We start from the raw sequence: 17,847 nt of genomic DNA, 5'->3' as shown, positions 1-17,847 counted from the left end.
ACACACACACACACACACACACTCTCACACACACACACACACGCACACACACACTCACACACACTCTCTCACACACACACACACACACACACACACACACACACACACACAGACTCACACTCACTCACACACACACACACACACACACACACACACACACACACACACACACACACACACACACACTGTCAAACGCTGGCGCCGCCACTCACGTGGACTCCGCAAGCCTCAGACTTCAGTTGTGTTTTTGATCTCCGCGCTCGCTGTGATGTAGTCCTGTCGGAACGCCACGTGCGGCTCAACTGGGGTTGTTCTCCTTTCAACGAGGACCGGTTTTGGCCCCTCAGTCCGTCTCAATTTGAGCGAGTTAAGCCACTGCGCTCAGAACCATGCACCGCATGCAAAATGTACCTCCTACAGAGGAACATAGGAGTGAGTGGCAAGATCATGTTTTCCAAGAGGCTGCTGAAATATGCACAGGTCACCTCAGCCAACCAGAGGGAGACGTGGAACACTCGGGGTTCCGAGGCAGAGAATGCTTGTTTTTCCCGGACCTGTTTGCCCTCCATATAAAATGTAAATGCCCTCCCTCCCTCCGTCCCTGGATGTCAGCTTGCCTGCGGCGTTGCCTGCGCTCTGGCGGTTTATTTTCCCAATTACAGTCATGTTACCAGATAGCCCTGAATCAAAGGGGCTGCCAAGAAGCTGTAACTGAGAAATGTGGTTAAAATCCCTTTCCTGGAAAAGGAAGAAAGGCGACTGTATAATAGCAATGCAATTCCCCCGGCCTCTCTCTCTCTCTCTCTCTCTCTCTCTGACTCTCCCCCACTCCCCTAAGATGGCAGCTAATGCAGAGGTTTAAGAGCTGCGCTGAAACACAAGCTTTTTACTGGCTTGCTTCGGCGGTTGAGAAAGAGGGGTTTGAAACCTCGAGCTGTCTGAAGCAGCGTGAAATGGTTCGATGCACTGACCCCTGGTGGCCGTCTGGGTGCCTGAGCTGGGTTGCTGAGTAACTGTTCCTTGTTGTCATGCCAACAGGACCTGGAGTGTGATGTGTCAGTGGAGGATGATAATCGTCAGGAGTGGGTCTTCACCCTTTACGACTTTGACAACAGCGGGAAAGTCACCAAGGAGGTACAGAGGGAGGAACTTAGAAGGGTGTCACTCATACCATTTTATGAGCCTTGCAGAAACCCTGTGTGGCATAACGAGTGCACACGCATACAGTAGCATTATGACCTCTCTGTTGGTGGAACAGAGTACATGCACATATCGCTGTTAGTATGCCATGTGCAGCACGCCAGATGCAGTATGCAGCAGCAGCACTGAGTGTCTTCTCTGTCCTCTGCAGGACATGTCCAGCCTGATGCACACCATCTATGATGTGGTGGACGCCTCGGTCAACCACTCAGGCCACAGTAAGAGTAAGACACTCCGAGTGAAGCTGACGGTCACCCCAGAGCCCAAGACACGGCGGAGAGAAACCATCAGCTCAGGACCAGGTGAGAGACACTGGCCAAAACAGTCATACTGGCACATGGATTGATGACTTTATGATTCCTTTTCTTCTTTATTTTTTGCATTAGTCTCCATTGTAATTACCTGTCTGTGCATTTACTCATTAACTACAATGGTATATCACACAATTATACCCCATTGTAATTGTTATTCCTCAGGAAGACCCATTTTCATAATGTTTCTAACAAATTAAATAGGGCTGTAGCTTTGTCCACCTGATGATTGCGCTTCACCCTTAATTATTATAATTATATTACAGCTATGCTGGAGGCTTTATGGCCTTTTCCTGTTAACAGTTACCTTGCACATTTTGTGCGTTAATGAATAACAGATGGGATTGAAAGCATCACATTTATTTTTGTTAGGGTAGCAGTGAAAAATGAACACATGTAGAGACTCCTCTGACATGCTGGTGTCATAGACTTGTAGTATAGTATGTATTGTGTTGTGAAGACAAGCACAGTCCTGCGCCGGACTAGAACTGGCAACCTTGGGCATGGGAGGTGGGTTTGTTAGCAAGGAGGCTAAAACCCATGGGTGCTGGCGTCGGTCACCTGTGCTTTAGTATTGAATATTTGCCGAGCTCTGTGCTGCTCTAAATCTTCATCTTCCTGTGCCATTATCGTCTTTATTTTCTATCAGAGCGAGAGGCGGGGCGATGTCACGCAGAGGAGAACCGCAAACACTGCTCTCAAGTCAGGTGAGCACATCCCAACTCTGCTGCCATGACACTTAACCTTCCACACTCACCTCCGTCCTAGCTGACACCTCTACTACTGTTAATAATTAATAATTACATTACATTACCTAACATTCCCTCAGGCGCTATTCAATCAATGTAACTGTGTTGTGAGGTTAAAACAGGTGATTGTAACTTCTTGTAACGGTACAGTTTCTCATGTAGTGTCAGATGTCTGATTAGTGTGTGTGTGTGTGTGTGTGTGTGTGTGTGATGTTTCAGAGGCCAGAGCAGCGACGCCCCAGAGGGACATCACTATTGTGTGGATGAGAACACTGAGAGGAGAAATCACTACCTGGACCTGGCTGGGATTGAGAACTACACCTCTAGGTTTGAAGGTAGGCCGGAGCTGTAGGAAGTACACTGGGAGAATGTTAGATAGGTGTCAAATTGAACACTAGAGGGAGCTGTTCACACATAAACAGTAGCAGCTGCTGAATTCAGGTGCTGTCACCCCTACATCTTGCCCTGCCACTAAAAGGATTGGAATTGCAGAAATTCGTACTTCTGTGTAATACAAAACTAGTAATTGCACTTATATATATATTAAATAAGTTATATAAAGTTTCAGATGATTTGTAGAAAGCTGAAATTGATTCAGGGTTGTAAAATTAAATAAAATTAGTAATAACACAAACCTTGGGCCTCATGTATGACATGTATGACTAGTTTAATGTAGGAGGCGTGCATGTCTCTGTCTCACCTGGCGAGGGGAATCTCACCCATCCCCGTCTCTCCTCCCCAGCGCCCCCAGAGCAGCCCACGCCGCGAGGCCCCCACCCCCAGAGCCGCTCTCGCTCCCATGAGCCCGAGGCCCACGCCGCCCACCAGCGCCGCTCGCAGGTCATCGGGGAGTACTGCACCCCTGTGGAGCCCCGCAGCAGTAGGGGGCCCCAGTTCCTCAAGTCCCCCAAAGGAGCCGGCAAGTCAGGAGTCAGTGGAGGAGGGGGCAAGTCGGGCAGGTGCCACGGCTACCACGCGCCCCTGCACCATAGTGCCTCTGCGGGTTCTCACGGCGGCCAGGACGTGTACCACCTCGCCCAGCAGAGCCAACCCCAGACCGTGCTCCACCACCAGCACCCGCTCCAGCACAGCCACAGCAAGCGGCTGCGGGCCAAGACCCGAGATGGCCTCTCCCCGGCCAAAGGCCCCCAGCAGCAGCAGCAGCAGCCTCCCCCCCCCACGCCCCCAGGCCTGGAGCGCGAGCAGCAGCCCCCCATCCTGCCCGGCAGCCCTGGGTTTGTGGTGCCGGTGGTCCAGCGCCACGAGCACCACCACCACCACGAACACCACCACCATCACCACTATCACCACTACCACCAGACATGACCGCATGTGGCTCACACTCATACTCACAACACTCACACACACGTACTCACACACACAAAGAACCACCAGAAAGCAGCTGAGGGCATGAGGACATGAGGACATGCCTGGCTGAAAGACAAATCAGCCCAGGGGACGACGTAGTCCTCTGGTCACCAAGTCTGCTTTGCTCACACTCGCTGAGACGACATGACTTGGCTTCAGCCATAGCAAACTGTGGATACCAGACTGACAGGAGTGCTAATGGTCCATAATAAACACTTTAATTAGGACTTTCTATTGGCCTAGGCTAGCAGAGATTTCCAGCTGTGTATGAAGATGGATCAATGGACTTGCACGCCATGTTCCTTTGATGTTGTCGGTAGATTTGTTTGTCCTCTTTGAGGTTGTACGATTGACCTCAGAGCTTTTATGTAACACTTTCAATGAGGCCAACACTTACTGCATTGTATACACATTTATACACTGAATCATAACAAAAGCTAATATGTGATTACAACAAAAGAAAAAAGCTGAAATTAATCTGATTGTGTAAACCCTCAATTCCACACATTGGGACAATAGTTCAAGATGTGATGAGCTCATGGTCAGGCATATTAGAGGGTCTCTGCTGAAAGTGTGCTGGCTTCATTGAAAGCGTTGCCATGGTTCCTAAGTGTGGGTCTCAGGTGAACGGTGCTGCTCGTTAGCTTCTCTCTGGAAAGGCTGCTTCTCCCCACAGGGTCCCTGCTGCTGAGAGAGGGGCTCCCCCTCCTGGGGAGGACATGAAAATCACCACTGCCAGTTTTAATGCAAAATAACTTCTTATATATTATGTGTCAGAAAATCTATATGAATATATACAATTACTGTATAATTGTACTGCATATGCATATTTATCATGGTTTATACATATGCATATATGTCCTTTTTGTATATTTTAATAAACATTTACACTTCATGCATGGTAGTCATGACGTATCATTTTTCCCCCCAAACCCAGTTGAGCCCATTGCAAGTATGAGTAACTGTGAGGATGGGACAATTGCAGGAGTGTTTATTCCGGTTCATGCACAGTAAACTGGTGTAAACTGGTTTTATTGAGACAGACATGGAATACAGTCATACATAGACGTAGCTGAACAACACAACTTCCCCCAAACCACATTTTCCTTGAGGAAGCATAAGGAAAACACACTATTCCCCTTTCACTTTGCATGAATAGGATTAGTAAAAACATGTAACCATTTTCACCAATAAAATAAAGCAAGCAACGTTAATTATAGTGCAACGACTGAACTGTATACCCTGAAGATGACATTCGTTTGGACCCAACACCCCGTGCAACTCAAGCCCCCTCTCAACCTAACACACTAAGATCTAGTTATGAAACCTCACCCTAAAACAGCTCATAAAACTACTGTAAGTGATGCTTTGTTATAATACTTACGCCAGCTGGACACTCTGACAGCCATTAGCAACACAGATAATCAGAAAAAAACTGTCTGTAATCAGAAACCAATCATTTCAATTCTGTGTCAATATATTAATCAATCAATCAAGAAACGTCCAAAATGACTGGTATTATTATCTGTCTGGTGGTGAATATTTTGCATGTGTATAGCACACTGAAAGGAGGGCATGGACCCCTGCACTGGTAGCACGTCAGGTAGGAGTTAGGAAGGTGTGCTAGAATCGCATACAGCAGCTTTAAGGGATCACCACACACACACCATGTTGCCTTCATCGTTTGTGTCAATTAAGCTGTTATTTCCATGCACAGAGCAATAACACTACATTGGAACCTCCCTCAAGGCCATGGCTTTTTCTTCCTCTAAAATGGCACTTTCACACTATCACACACACACACACACACACACCCAGGGACACACACTCTCACTCTCCTCCAAAGGCATTTTTCACATTTTCTACTACTGAGCCCACTGTGCCTCCTGCCAGACCGCCCACCGCTCCCACCACGTTCCCCAGTCCTCTGCCCCCCCTCCAGACCAGCGTCCCCAGCCCGAGGCCCACTGTCTTAACCTGGTGACCCAGCTCTGACAGAACCGTGCCCACGTATCCCTCACTGTGGTCCCACGCCGTTCCCCCAAAGAATTTGAACACGGACCAAACGTTGTCCAAGACGCCTCCAAAAATGCCCACACTGTCCATGGCCAGTTGACCCACTCCGGTCACCCCATCCTGGCAAGCGCCGAAAAGGCTCCCCACCAGCGGGGAGGAGCAGGAGTAGATCCCGGAGAAGCACAGCTCGCCCACTTCAGCGACTAGGTTTGTGGCGGACCACATCCCAGACCACAGGTCGCACACCATGTTCTGAAAGAGCGAGAAGGTGCCGCTGGGTACTGCGGACAACGCGGCCATGTCCTCCCCTAAGATGTACGTCACCTGGCCGGGGAGGCCGGTGAGGGTGGAGACGACTGGACGGAGAGGGGCGGAGAGGAGTGACACGGAGGAGGAGAGGACGTACATCAGCGCCCCGCCGACGAAAGACCCCGAGCCGTGGGTTTCATTTTCCATCTCCAGAGCGTCCTGAGGCTCATCACTGTCATCTAAGGGGACGGAATTGACTTGGGCCTCTCTTTGACTCGCTGACATCACTTCCTCCTCAGTGACCTCTGGCATATCATCACTTCCGGTGTCTCCCCCTGCCTGTTCTCCCTCTGTGTTTTCTGAAGCCCCCTCCTCTGATTCTGTGTCTGTCGTCTGCATGTCCCTTCTCAAGGCCTCCAGTTTCTCTACGAAGAGCGCCATCACATCTTCGTCACCCTCTGCCTCTCCGCAGAACCCCGTGAAGACCGCAGCCACCCCAGTGACCTCCCCCAGCTCCTGCACGCTTACCACCCTCTCCTCCTCCCCTTTCCCCTTCACCACCCCCACACTGAAGCCTCGGCTCTCCTCCCCCCCTCCTCCTCCTCCTCCTCCTCCCTCCTCTGGGGAGGCGCAGCACACCGCTGACCACAGCATGTCCACCTGGCAGCCTCCATCCTCCCCCTCGCTCAGGCCAGCGGCTCCGGTCAGCACAAACAGATCGGCTCCCTCGGTGGCGCCAGCGTCGGAGCACCGCAGCACTGCCGCCTCTCTCACCAGCCTGGAGATCAGCACGTCCCACGCAGGGGGGGCCGGATTAGCTGCATTATGGCCCTCGCTCGGGCCCCCTCCCCCACCCAGGAGAGCGGGGATGAGCACCTCAGAGTCAAGTGGGCTCTCCACACGGGAGCCTTCCCCATCATCTTCAGTCTGAGAGGAAACAAAGGGGGAAGGGGGGGGAGTGTGTGTCAGTGTCGCCATCACACTGACTTATGTAACATGAGAACTGCAGGAGCTGGTCCCGGGCAGGCGCAGACAGACGCTGGCCACCGGGGTGTGTCTCTGTCTCACCAACACCAACACCAGCCTCTTGACAAATGAAGAGATCAAATAAACCACACATTTGTTCCGACATGAGTGATATTTAAAACACAGCTGAACTTTGAAGTGGCCTAGCTGTCAACATGTGTGATACACTGCACTCCGACAGCCGAGTAAATACCCTCAAGAGTGCAGTATTATAGATGCTTGTTTAGATAAATATTTGTTGTGGCTTTACAGTACAAAGTGGCCCATACAGGTTGGCATCTCTGCACCAACTATTACTGCTGACTTCAAACACAGCAAGCGGTATGATGCCATGGTACCTGGACATACTTCAGTGGAAACTACCCTATGTACATGTTGCTCTGTAGTGTTATTATTATTATCATCATTACAGTGCCATTATGTAATTACCATTCTGGATGAAATGTAGGACGATTTGGTAGACCAATCTTACGGTCATGCCTCAGTACACTGAGTTCTTATAAATAAACAAACAGATGGGACACAACATGTAGAACTAGCATAACAAACTGCTAATCGTACCTGTCTTTCGCTCTGCTGCTCTCCCCAGTTGCTCTCCTGACTCAGGCAGAAGGCAGAGTAGATGCTGGCCCCACAGGTGGAGTTGTAGAGGGAGGCAAAGTGTCGAGCTCCCGGCAGGCTGTGGCAGCTCTGGATCAGCCCTGCGCCGGCAGGTCCCTGGGGGGGCGTCTCCCGGTAGAAGCTGCGCCTGCAGAGGGAGAACTCTGGATCCGTCTCCGCCTGGCTCCGTGCTGGGGCTGACAGGCCTAACAACAGCCCTGCCAGCAGTGACGCAGCAACACTGACTCTAGCAGCAGCAGCAGGCATGGCTCTCTCACTCTCTCACTCACTCTCTCACTCCCCCTCTCTCTTTCAGTCCCTGCAAGCTGCTGCGGGGGGGCTGCTTGTGCTGCAGAGGGAGGTGGGTGTATTTTTCCTCTCAGTCGGGCACAAGCTCAGCTCAGCAAATCAGTTGTTTTTCTCTCTCGCCTGCTCCCTCAACTCTCTCCTCTTTAATTTGCTTCAATGATCCCTCACGGTGCTCCACCCATATTCATTCTCTCTGTCTCTCTCTTTCTCTCTCTCTGTCTCTCTCTTTCTCTGTCTCTCTCTCTCTCGCTCTCTCTCCTTCTAGCGTTTGCACATTTACTCTTCTCTTTGACAGCCCCACCTTCCCTCCACCCACCCTCTTGCTCAGTCACAGCCTCTGTGAACACACTCCAGACCTGCCCTGCTGCTGAGTACACAAAAGACCAGCTCACACCCCACACACACACACATATCTCTGCCAATTACCAGTAAGTCTGCATTCCCTACCAGTTGTTTCACATGGCTTGATGTTGGACAGGCACAATTACTTGACACACCCTCACATGGTCTCCATAGCTTATACAGTCATTATGTACACTGCAGGTTACTAGAGCATTGTAATTGGGCTAGACTATTTAACAGTGACTATGAGCACGTTCGGTAGCTCTGTTTCTAGATTGTTTCCCTTTGTGGCGTTACTCTGTGAAAGCACACAATGCTGTAGGACAAAGGGAAACGTGTGGATGCTCTAATGAGGGGGGGGGGGGGGGGGGGGGGGGTGATGAAAACAGGCATGACAAGTTTCAACATGAAAAGAAGAGAGAAACAAGTCTATTATGTAGCAAATGTGTTTATTTTCTAACATTCAAAATTGAGCAAAACAAAAACAATGAAATAGGATACAAAAAACACACACACACACACACACAAAAATGACAAAAATTCCATCCAGCCACCCCTTCGTCCCCACCTGAAAGTGAAAAAGACACAGGAATGTATGAATGAATGAATGAATGAATGAATGAATGAGGCTTCAGTGGGTGGTAAGTAACCATCAGATACGGTTTTCAGCCCAGTCTCCATTGCAGCACACACACTCTGAAGGTCACTCTCAATCTGCCTGCAGTCCCCCTCAGGCCAGCCTGGCAGAAGCAGCTGGCACCTAGACTACTCCGCAAAATGCCATTGGCTTGCACTGCTGCCTCCCATGCATAGCAGATGCTTCTGAAGCCAGTTTCTGCTGCAGTGCTTAACAAAACTAAAAAAAAACACTCTGCCCAAAAGACGGGTGTGTCCACGACTCCCGTCCTCAATCAAGTTCAGACAGTTACAAAAATGCACACAGGTAGGATTAGGGAGCTGTTGGGTAAAACTATATTCAAGAGACGATCTGTCATACTATAACTGTGTCAAACATCTGTAAAACAGTCAAACTCTTCACACACTAAAGATCAGGAAAATATAAAGCTATCTTAATTAAATACATTTCTAGTGCTACATCCTAGAGTGCTAGCACTGCACCCTACAATGAGACACTACTGTATACAGTTTGCAATAACATTACCTCATGAAGGGGGCTGGCATAAGCTCAAAGCTACTCCGAGGACACCGTCTCACCTTCATTCATTTGGAATGTCAATAACTAGATCTGCCTCTTCTCCCTCCCCTCTCTCCTCCTCTCCTCTGTCACTGTCTCCATCGGTATCTCCCTCCTCCTCCGCCGTGTCTCCGCTGAGCATCTGCCGAGGGACCCAGCTGAATGGCGTGCCTGCCGCTGGTGCTGCTCCAGGGGCTGATGGGTAATTAGAGGCCAATGCCGGAACCACCTGAAAGATGTGTGTGTGTGTGTGTGTGTGTGTGTGTGTGTGTGTGTGTGTATGCATAGGTGCAAAAATAAGCATAAAATAAGCATTAAAACATGGCCTACATTATTGCTAGTAAATGATGATGGTGTATATTTCATAAAGCACCTTTTTCAACTGCAGGCGAGTGCTTTATGAAATATTACTATTCATTTAAGAATGCTGTTACATAGCCCTGACCCAGGGCTATGTATGATAAATCACCTTCATTCCACCCCCCCACCCCCCCACCCCCCCTCTCTCTCTTTCTCTCTCGCTCTCTCTCTCTCTCACCTTCCCTGCAGGGTCTTTCTTGTGTTTGGGCGTCTTTGTTTTTCTCTCTTTCTTCATTCGCTCAGCAGGGGGAGCCAAATACTCTGGCGGGAAGGGTAGCTACCCACCACAAACACACACATTCACACAGACAAATACATTACCATGCATAATATTACGATGCAAACACAAACATATAATACACAAACAAAATACAACACAGTCTCCATGCATCGATTCACACACACACACACACACACACACACACACACACACACACACACACAAAACAGAATGTGCTCCACATATGGGATTTTAAGAAATCCCATTTGGCCACACAAGGGATTATAATGTGACAGACACAAACAGAAAAAGAGAGAAAGAAATCATACATGAATAAAATGTGAAACAATAGGAGACAAATAATGTGTATGGGAAATATTCAGAGGAGCGCATAAATGATGGGCGCTGTAAACGCCTAGAGACGTAGTAAGCATTGACACTCACTGTGGTGAGGTACTGTGAGGAGGTGGAGGACGGGAGAGTGTTTGCACCAGACCGGGAGAGCAGAGAGAGGTGGGAGGACGTAGAAGACGGAAGACCTGGAACGACAGGACTATTCCTCCTTCTGTGAGGAGAAGAGCAGTGAAAGGGAGGAGAGTGTGTGAGAGTGTGTGTGTGTGTGTGTGTGTGTGTGTGTGAGAGAGTGAGAGTGGGAGAGGGAGTGGGAGAGGGAGAGGGAGTGAGAGAGAGGGGGGGAAGAGAGAGAGAGAGAGCATTAAAAACAAGACACCTTAAGTCTTCACTAAGTGGGAAGGACCTGACGCTGCCACTTCCTGCTTGTAATATTATGGCACTCTGAGGAGAACCAGCTCTGATTCATACTCACTTCTTTACTCCCTCCCTCTCTCTCTCTCGGAGTCCCTCTCCCTCACTGTTCTCAGAGGAGGCTGTGGCATCAGAGTCTGGAACATGGCAAAAAGACACATTGGTATTTATTTATTTATTCACAGGGCTCTATACACAGCTTTTTCCCCAAGTGAATTTGGCAGTCCTATAGGTATTTCTGCATTTAATATTAGACCAAATATAATGAGTCTATAAGTTTAAGCATCTCTCCAATACTTCCACGTACACATCTGAACTTTATGAGGGTTATGGGCTGAATCTTCTTTTACCCTTCAGTATGAGCGCGCTTCACAATGGATGGACATGAATAATAAGCAGCTACGCTACAGTTTACAACTTCATTAGAACACGGATCAACATATCCTTTGATGTTCACGTCAATGGTGTATGAAATTAAAGACACTACCAAGGATGTTCTCAACAACACAATGAATCAGTATTATCTGACAGATAGACCTTAGACCTTGTTTTTTAACCTTTTTTGAGTCGGTGGGATTGATTTGCCAACTTTCAGACAAACAATTCATTGACTGACACAATCCTTTTGGATGTAATCCGTGATTCGGTTTTGGTTTTGCGAAGGGTTGTTGATATTTCAGCTAAACAGCCAATCATATTGCACCCCTCCCTCCTGTGCTCCTGAAGCACCGGGTTGATCTGAGCCACCATGTTGGTTTCCTATTTACGAGCGCAAAAACTGAACAGACGACCGCGGAGAGCAATTTGCTTAATTTGACAAAAAGTGTAAGGGATCAGAATGGCAGACTGACCTTTAAGACAAACAAAGTCCTGTTACTCTGATGATAGCAACGTTTTAACTGCTAGACATGCAATGTCCTTGGTCTATAAAAACGGTTGGAATGGTTATGAAGAAAATCATTTTACCACTGTTTTGTCTGCCTACCTAAGATGATTTTCAAATAGAAAAAATATGCCCATCGCATTATTCCATCAAGAGTGTTTCTATGACTGAGAGTGCATGAGACCAAACGACTGAAACCCACATTTCCCATCAGCATTTAATATGAAGACCACAGGACAATAATTATACCTTAGACAAAACTAGAGCAGTTCCATGTCAAATCAACAACTTCTACAAAAGTGTATTGACTGACCATCTTGGATTTCCTTCAAACTTTATGTAAATAATGGCATTGTACCCAACAGCTAGTGTGCAACATTTTCAGTTAGTATCTTCTTTATTTTTGGAGGCTTCAAAAAGGGGTCATGGCCGTAATTATACTGCTAGGAGTGTTTCTAAAACTATTTCAAAGCACAAAAGTACAAATTACAAGTTCATTACATTTGAACTGTTCACTATATAGGATGGTTCTACACTATTTAATGTCTGTAACTTCTAAAATAGTTGCATATTTGCCAGGTTATGGTTTGCTGAAAATTGTGTGAATAAAATTATTTCGTGCTTTGAAGCAACTTTTGTGTTTTAAATAACCGTATATATGCAGTTAGTAGATCTGATGTGGTTCAGTATGAAGATGAAGCAGGCAAAAGCTCTTGTATCCTAAATAAAACTTCTGTGGTGATTCACAATTCTGTCCTTTGACTCAATATAGGCTCACACATTCACTTTTACTTACCTGAAGAATCATCGTCCACCCTCTCATACTGCAATAGTCTGTCCAACAGAAAACTAAACAACAAACACAACACAAGGTATGCTCAGATTACCAACATGTACTTTCATTTGCATACTGCATGTTGCTTCCACCACAAATATTATGACCATCTTTAGAAAGTATTTAAGTCATAAAATACAGTATTAAAACCTCAGACTCCCTGTAATTTCACCTTTTGTCTCGTGATACTTTTAAGAGTTTCCTCTGTGCTTTTCTCAACTCTTCCTGAAAGCATTCTTGTTCCTGTGAAACAAATTTGAGTGATGATGACATCCATGGGTACAGAAGTACTAACTTGCAAAGGTAGGACACCACACAATAACACAATACAGATGGAAGGATGCTTTAACACTCACATAAACCAAAAATTTCAACTTTCGCTTAAGGTTTTTATATTTCCTCTTGTAATCCACGTCACTATCAGATTGTCCATTCATCTCTGAAAAAAATAGACAGACTGTCATTTCAAATGAACATTATTATTTACTCTGTTGCCTTTAGAGTTAAATAGTAAGCCCGAGTAACTTTGTTAGTAGCCTATACCTTATGGCAAGTAGTACTGACGTTTCTGTTGACACTATTTTGCATTAGTATGGCATGCAAGAAATCTGACAACTCCAGCTAAGAACACCACTAGCGCTACAACTGTTTTCTAAATTCAATGTATTACGCAGTACTCTACTTTGCAATGATACTTATCAACGTATTTGACCAAATTATTCAATTAGACTACTCACGTCTCAGAAATGTGTACAAATCTTTGTTTTGGGTTAGCCAGGAACATAATCAACATAGCAAGCCGATAGCTCCCTACACACTGTAGCATGCTAGGATAGCCATTCACCATAACTTACTTACCTGGCTGATTTAGCCAGCCCAGTGCAAATCTTGAGTGTATCGTTAGGCAGAAATGATGTAAGGCTCTAAAACCTAATAACAAAGACTGTACGACTAACTAAGGTATTTTATCTATTATATGACAATTGACTTAATCGTTCCCTTCATGTGTACCTACGGCTAGCAGGACGTGGTTTCTGTTTACTTCCGTTTGAAGAGCCGGAAATAGTATGCACACTTTAAAAGCGTTGGTGTCAAAATAAGAGCCTTATGGTAAGCAAATGGAAATAGACATAGATGTAAATGTCCATGGACATAAGTACAACATTAAGTGTTTGACTCTGATAAAATTCACTAAAGCTGCTGAGAAGAGCAATATTATAATTTCCTGACAGTGAAAATCTAGAATATATATGGCATAATCATATTCTCAACACTGTACCTGACAAGCTTATCTGCATAGATACATAATTATACGTACAAATATATCTGCATTTCCAAATAGATTCCTAACTGTATTTGTGTGACTTATTATTATCTGAACCTGTTCCCCAGCTGGTGTAAGAATTCTTTGGTAGGATGCAGGCTTGCCCAGAGTGCACTCTCAGCAGTAGCAGAGAGGACCATCATCAGGAAGCCAACATGAATTATACAAAGGGAACATTCTCATTTATGAGCAATACCTCTGCCTGTGCCTCTGCCTTTAATGGTGCTCTCTCTCTCCCTCTCTGACACAACACAAATGTGAAGCACACCAGCCTCCTTCTAGACAGAGCACTCTGTGTTATGTGAAACATAAGAACCCCTCTGTTCAATACCTCTATTTGGAGAATGCTATCAATGCATGCACACACTGTGTGTGTGTGTGTGTGTGTGTGTGTGTGTGTGTGTGTGTGTGTGTGTGTGTGTGTCAGTGTGAGGTAGGAGACATTTTTCTCTGGACAAGTCATTTCTGTGAAATATAACCTCCCTTCTGTTTCCCAGTTCTGTCCTCTGACATGCACCTTCTTTCTTTCCACTGACAGACAAAAATAGAAAGCTCTCATCTCCAAGCTATAAATTGTCCATGCTCTCCTTTCACACGTAAGCCCCACAGACCCTCCTACTATGTCATTCTCTTGTGTTAATGTCCACACGTTTGACCTAAGCGGTTGTGCGTACTAACAATGACAAGTTGTTTTGAAGCTTAAACCTCTCCTTGCACGACACAACCCAACCTGTTTGCCGGTTCAGCTACTGTCATTGTGGCATCCTACAGCCAAATCTCTTTTTTAATATCACGCCCCCGTCTCCCCTCTTCGGTGTTCACAGCTGGTCTTTTTCGTTTTCCCGTCCCATAAAAACAATCTGGAATGTACAAGAACCGCTTCAAAGACACCAACAACAACTTCGATAATTCTCATCTCAATGATCATAAGGTAAGTAATGTATTCATCTGGAATTTTACAGAGAGAGAGAGAGAGAGAGAGAGAAAGTAGTGGTTAAAGGAGGGTGCAGACAGGTGGTGTGTTATTATTAAGCTCTTTATTAGTAGACATGGTGAATATTATAAGGCTCAAATGCTTGAGCCGGAGAGGAAAGTTGATTCAGAGGCTAACTATGCAACTTCCTTTTCTTTCTATTAACCAATAATACATGTTATTTTGTTGTGGGCACATACCAGTAGTTTATTGATGTTTGAATACTCCGTGTGTTCTTCCTCATCTGTGTTTCAGAATAAGCTTATTGGAGCCGTTAAGAAGATAAAACATGAAGTAGATTTATGTGATGAAGAAGAAAGGGAGACCTATGTGGAAGCAGCAGACCTGCAGGTAAAATCATTTTCATGCAATGATTTAAGTCAAATAACTCAGAACAGTGCATGCATGCCACATGGATAGAATGAATGCATACTCATGTTCCATCCATATGGGTACAAAATGTGAAAAGTGTAGAAAAATAAACACACAGCTCTAGTTAACTCCATGCGCTATTGTTACAGATATGCGTTGTACTATTATTTGTTTTTCTTCTGCTTTCCTTGAATTTCACTTGACAAGCGCCAGTTTGAGGGGATGGAGAGGGAGATCCAAGCGGAGTTCCAGAACCTTCATCGATTTCTGGACGAGGAGGAGGAGAGGGAAATTGAACGACTCAGGAAAGAGAAGGAAAAAAGAATAAGTCTACTGAAAGAAAGAGAGAGAAAGATTTCTATGCAAGGGAGAAATCTGGAGAAAGCCATTGAAACTTTGAATAGTAAACTAAAGGAAGAGGATAGTCCCAGACTACTGAAAGTGAGTGAGTAGGTCGGGGGAGGGGGGGGAGCAACAGAGGGGCGTCACCAAAAGGGATTGGAGAACCCTCAGAGAATATGCTAGATGCTATTTGTCATCAAATCATCAGTTGCTTGATATATTGAGTCTGTCATGTTAGCAGTCATAAACCTTTAAGCATGTGTTTAAAAGTGTCAAGGGTGAGGTGACATGTTTATTCATATAATTTTTTTCTTTTTAGGAAATCAGAGAACTCTTAAAAAGGCAAGTCACTGATTCCAACTATTTTATCTCTTCATCAAATGCTATTTAACCTTACTACTTCAAAAACCTAAGTACTGTTTCCACATTGCAAACTGGTTCATTCTTTAGCTCACTTTAGAAACAGCTATTGCACTACACCATATATTTATGATACGTGTGGTTGTATCATGCGCTTGCATTGTTAAAAAAAGGCGCCCTACTCAATTCCTCATCCAGTTCCACTGCTGTTTGCTTGCAGATGTGAGGTCAACTACATATCCCCCCCTCCCGTGGACAGTGAAGTTTGTCAAGGACAGTTTGTGGGGCCCATTCAGTACAGGATCTGGAAACACATGCAAGCCTCGCTTTACCCAAGTACATATCTCTGTAGAGTGTCAATCAACATAATTTAAGAATTGTGCACACTATTATCAATAGTTACTTTTGTGCAGCCTTATTTTCATGTGTTCTGTCAATCTGTCAATCACAGATATCTCCATACTGAACTTTGACCCGGAAACTGCCCATCCTTTCCTCACTGTTTCGCCCACATGCACCTCCGTGTGCTTTGATGATGACAAAAAGATGCCCACCAAGGAGGAGCTGGAGAGGAACCCCCGCTGCTTTAACTACTACTACTGCGTGATGGGGAGGGAGCGCTTCACCAGCGGCCGCCATTACTGGGAGCTGGACGTGGCCAAAAAGACTGCCTGGAGGGTGGGTGTGGCCCGGGAAGACGTCCCGCGGGGCGAGATGACCACCAGCGACACCGCCACTGGCTTCTGGACGCTGTCACTCAAGGGCGGCACCATTTTGGCCTGCACCAGCCCAAAGCCCACTCCGGTGCGCACCTCATTCCCTCCCCCACGCATTGGCGTCTTCCTGGACTACGACAGGGAGGAGGTGACCTTTTACAACGCTGTCACCATGATGCCACTCTACTCCTTCTTCATGGAAAATGTAGAGGGTCCCATCGTCTCGTTCTATAACCCTTGTGACACAGACTATGGGAAGAACATTTCCCCTCTCTCCATATTCTGGCCTTCCTTATGACAGACTCAAGAGAGGATGTTTCATAGATTAGATTAGTTTGTTGTTTATTTAAATGTTGGTTGTAGTCTACCAAATGTACCACCTGCTTAAGAGGGCATTTAAAATTAATCCAGTACTGCATAACATTAATTAATGACTTACTTCAGTTATGGATTGTTTATGATTCATTTGATCTGTTTTGTTTGTTTGTCAGATGAACTGGAACTAAACGAAATTATTTGACCACCCCTTGTGCACTTTAAGGGTGTAAAATAAATTATGCTTGTATTTCCAAATACACGCCTCATTACCTTAATACAAACATATCAAATTAATAAATAAATCACAGAAAGGCCGGGTACAACAACTAAAGAAGAGAGCTAAATCAATGAGCAGGACAGTGAATGATTGAAGGGGGGTGAAGGATATGAGGTTACCTCTGTCTATAAATACTACCTGACTGCATAACTATGACACTGACTGGAATGAGAATGAGAACAATGCAGGGAAGGGAAGGGAAGGGGGTGGCAAGCAAGAAGACAAAGGAAGAGAGACACAGAGGCAATACAGCAAGAAATACAGCAGAGGAAATGGGGGAGAGCAAACCTAGTACATATCCAGAAGAGATAGTGTGAAGAACTGAGAGAGGAACACTGAGAGCCCGAGAGAGGCAGCCGGAGTGACACCAAGAGAGCAAATAAAGTAAAGTGACATTGACTGATACTGATGGAGGGAGACGGACAGGACTGGCAAGCAGGGAGAGAGATGGAGGGAGAGAGCGATAGAGAGATAAACAAAATGGCTGCCTACCTTAGCCAAGAGCTCAGCTAACATTCTATGAGGGCTGGAGACCATGTGTGTGTGTGTGTCTGATTTCATCTTTCTGTGTGTGTGTGTGTGTGTGTGTGTGTGTGTGTGTGTGCGCACAGTGTGTCACTTGTATCGATATAAACAGTGATCTGAATGTTCAGTTTTATGTTCAGTGGGTGAGAGAGAAAAGGGGCTAGAGTCTGATATTTCTACAGTGCATAACACATCTAGTGCAACATCTTGCA

General features: G+C 46.0%; 4 protein-coding genes across 7 annotated transcripts in view; 2 read left to right on the top strand and 2 right to left on the bottom strand.

The window, feature by feature from the left end:
• The window catches only part of nkd2b (NKD inhibitor of WNT signaling pathway 2b), a 25,719-nt gene extending 21,167 nt beyond the window's left edge, over window positions 1-4,552 (top strand). The window contains exons 6-10 of one of the 2 annotated variants that reach the window (XM_031576366.2): window positions 1,039-1,134; window positions 1,352-1,502; window positions 2,161-2,218; window positions 2,480-2,595; window positions 3,003-4,552. In XM_031576366.2, the coding sequence (XP_031432226.1) occupies window positions 1,039-1,134; window positions 1,352-1,502; window positions 2,161-2,218; window positions 2,480-2,595; window positions 3,003-3,586 (1,005 nt within the window). In that variant the 3' untranslated portion in view covers window positions 3,587-4,552. The remainder of the gene's footprint in view (window positions 1-1,038; window positions 1,135-1,351; window positions 1,503-2,160; window positions 2,219-2,479; window positions 2,596-3,002) is intronic. The other variant, XM_031576367.2, reaches the window with a different exon arrangement.
• Window positions 4,553-4,643: 91 nt separating this feature from the next.
• On the bottom strand, window positions 4,644-8,086 carry LOC105894505 (endonuclease domain-containing 1 protein). Its single transcript, XM_031576365.2, has 2 exons — window positions 7,481-8,086; window positions 4,644-6,820 (listed from the first exon to the last, which is right to left on the bottom strand). Exons 1-2 carry the CDS (start codon window positions 7,784-7,786, stop codon window positions 5,459-5,461), a joined length of 1,668 nt encoding a protein of 555 aa, XP_031432225.1. The 5' UTR covers window positions 7,787-8,086; the 3' UTR covers window positions 4,644-5,458.
• A 581-nt stretch (window positions 8,087-8,667) lies between these two features.
• ino80e (INO80 complex subunit E) lies at window positions 8,668-13,479 on the bottom strand. Its single transcript, XM_012821217.3, has 9 exons — window positions 13,287-13,479; window positions 12,785-12,867; window positions 12,601-12,671; window positions 12,390-12,442; window positions 10,772-10,847; window positions 10,390-10,510; window positions 9,904-10,002; window positions 9,386-9,594; window positions 8,668-8,738 (listed from the first exon to the last, which is right to left on the bottom strand). The coding sequence occupies exons 2-8, from the start codon at window positions 12,863-12,865 to the stop codon at window positions 9,388-9,390; spliced, it is 708 nt and encodes a 235-aa protein (XP_012676671.1). The 5' UTR covers window positions 12,866-12,867; window positions 13,287-13,479; the 3' UTR covers window positions 8,668-8,738; window positions 9,386-9,387.
• A 780-nt stretch (window positions 13,480-14,259) lies between these two features.
• Window positions 14,260-17,686, top strand: si:ch73-54f23.4 (butyrophilin subfamily 1 member A1). Of its 3 annotated transcripts, none has more exons than XM_042709153.1 (2): window positions 14,260-14,683; window positions 14,981-17,686. In XM_042709153.1, the coding sequence occupies exon 2, from the start codon at window positions 16,223-16,225 to the stop codon at window positions 16,811-16,813; it is 591 nt and encodes a 196-aa protein (XP_042565087.1). In that variant the 5' UTR covers window positions 14,260-14,683; window positions 14,981-16,222; the 3' UTR covers window positions 16,814-17,686. The 3 variants fall into 3 exon arrangements, with proteins under 3 accessions (XP_042565087.1, XP_042565088.1, XP_042565086.1); XM_042709154.1 differs by lacking the exon at window positions 14,260-14,683 and having other exon boundaries at window positions 14,706-15,076; window positions 15,305-17,686; XM_042709152.1 differs by lacking the exon at window positions 14,260-14,683 and having other exon boundaries at window positions 14,706-15,538; window positions 15,759-17,686.
• Window positions 17,687-17,847: the final 161 nt, after the last annotated feature.

This window comes from Clupea harengus, chromosome 11 (genome assembly GCF_900700415.2).
Source record: "Clupea harengus chromosome 11, Ch_v2.0.2, whole genome shotgun sequence".
In the NCBI taxonomy this organism is placed as follows: Eukaryota; Metazoa; Chordata; class Actinopteri; order Clupeiformes; family Clupeidae; genus Clupea; species Clupea harengus.
The sequence above is the reverse complement of the archived record's forward strand: the minus strand, read 5'-3'. Positions and strand labels throughout refer to the sequence as shown.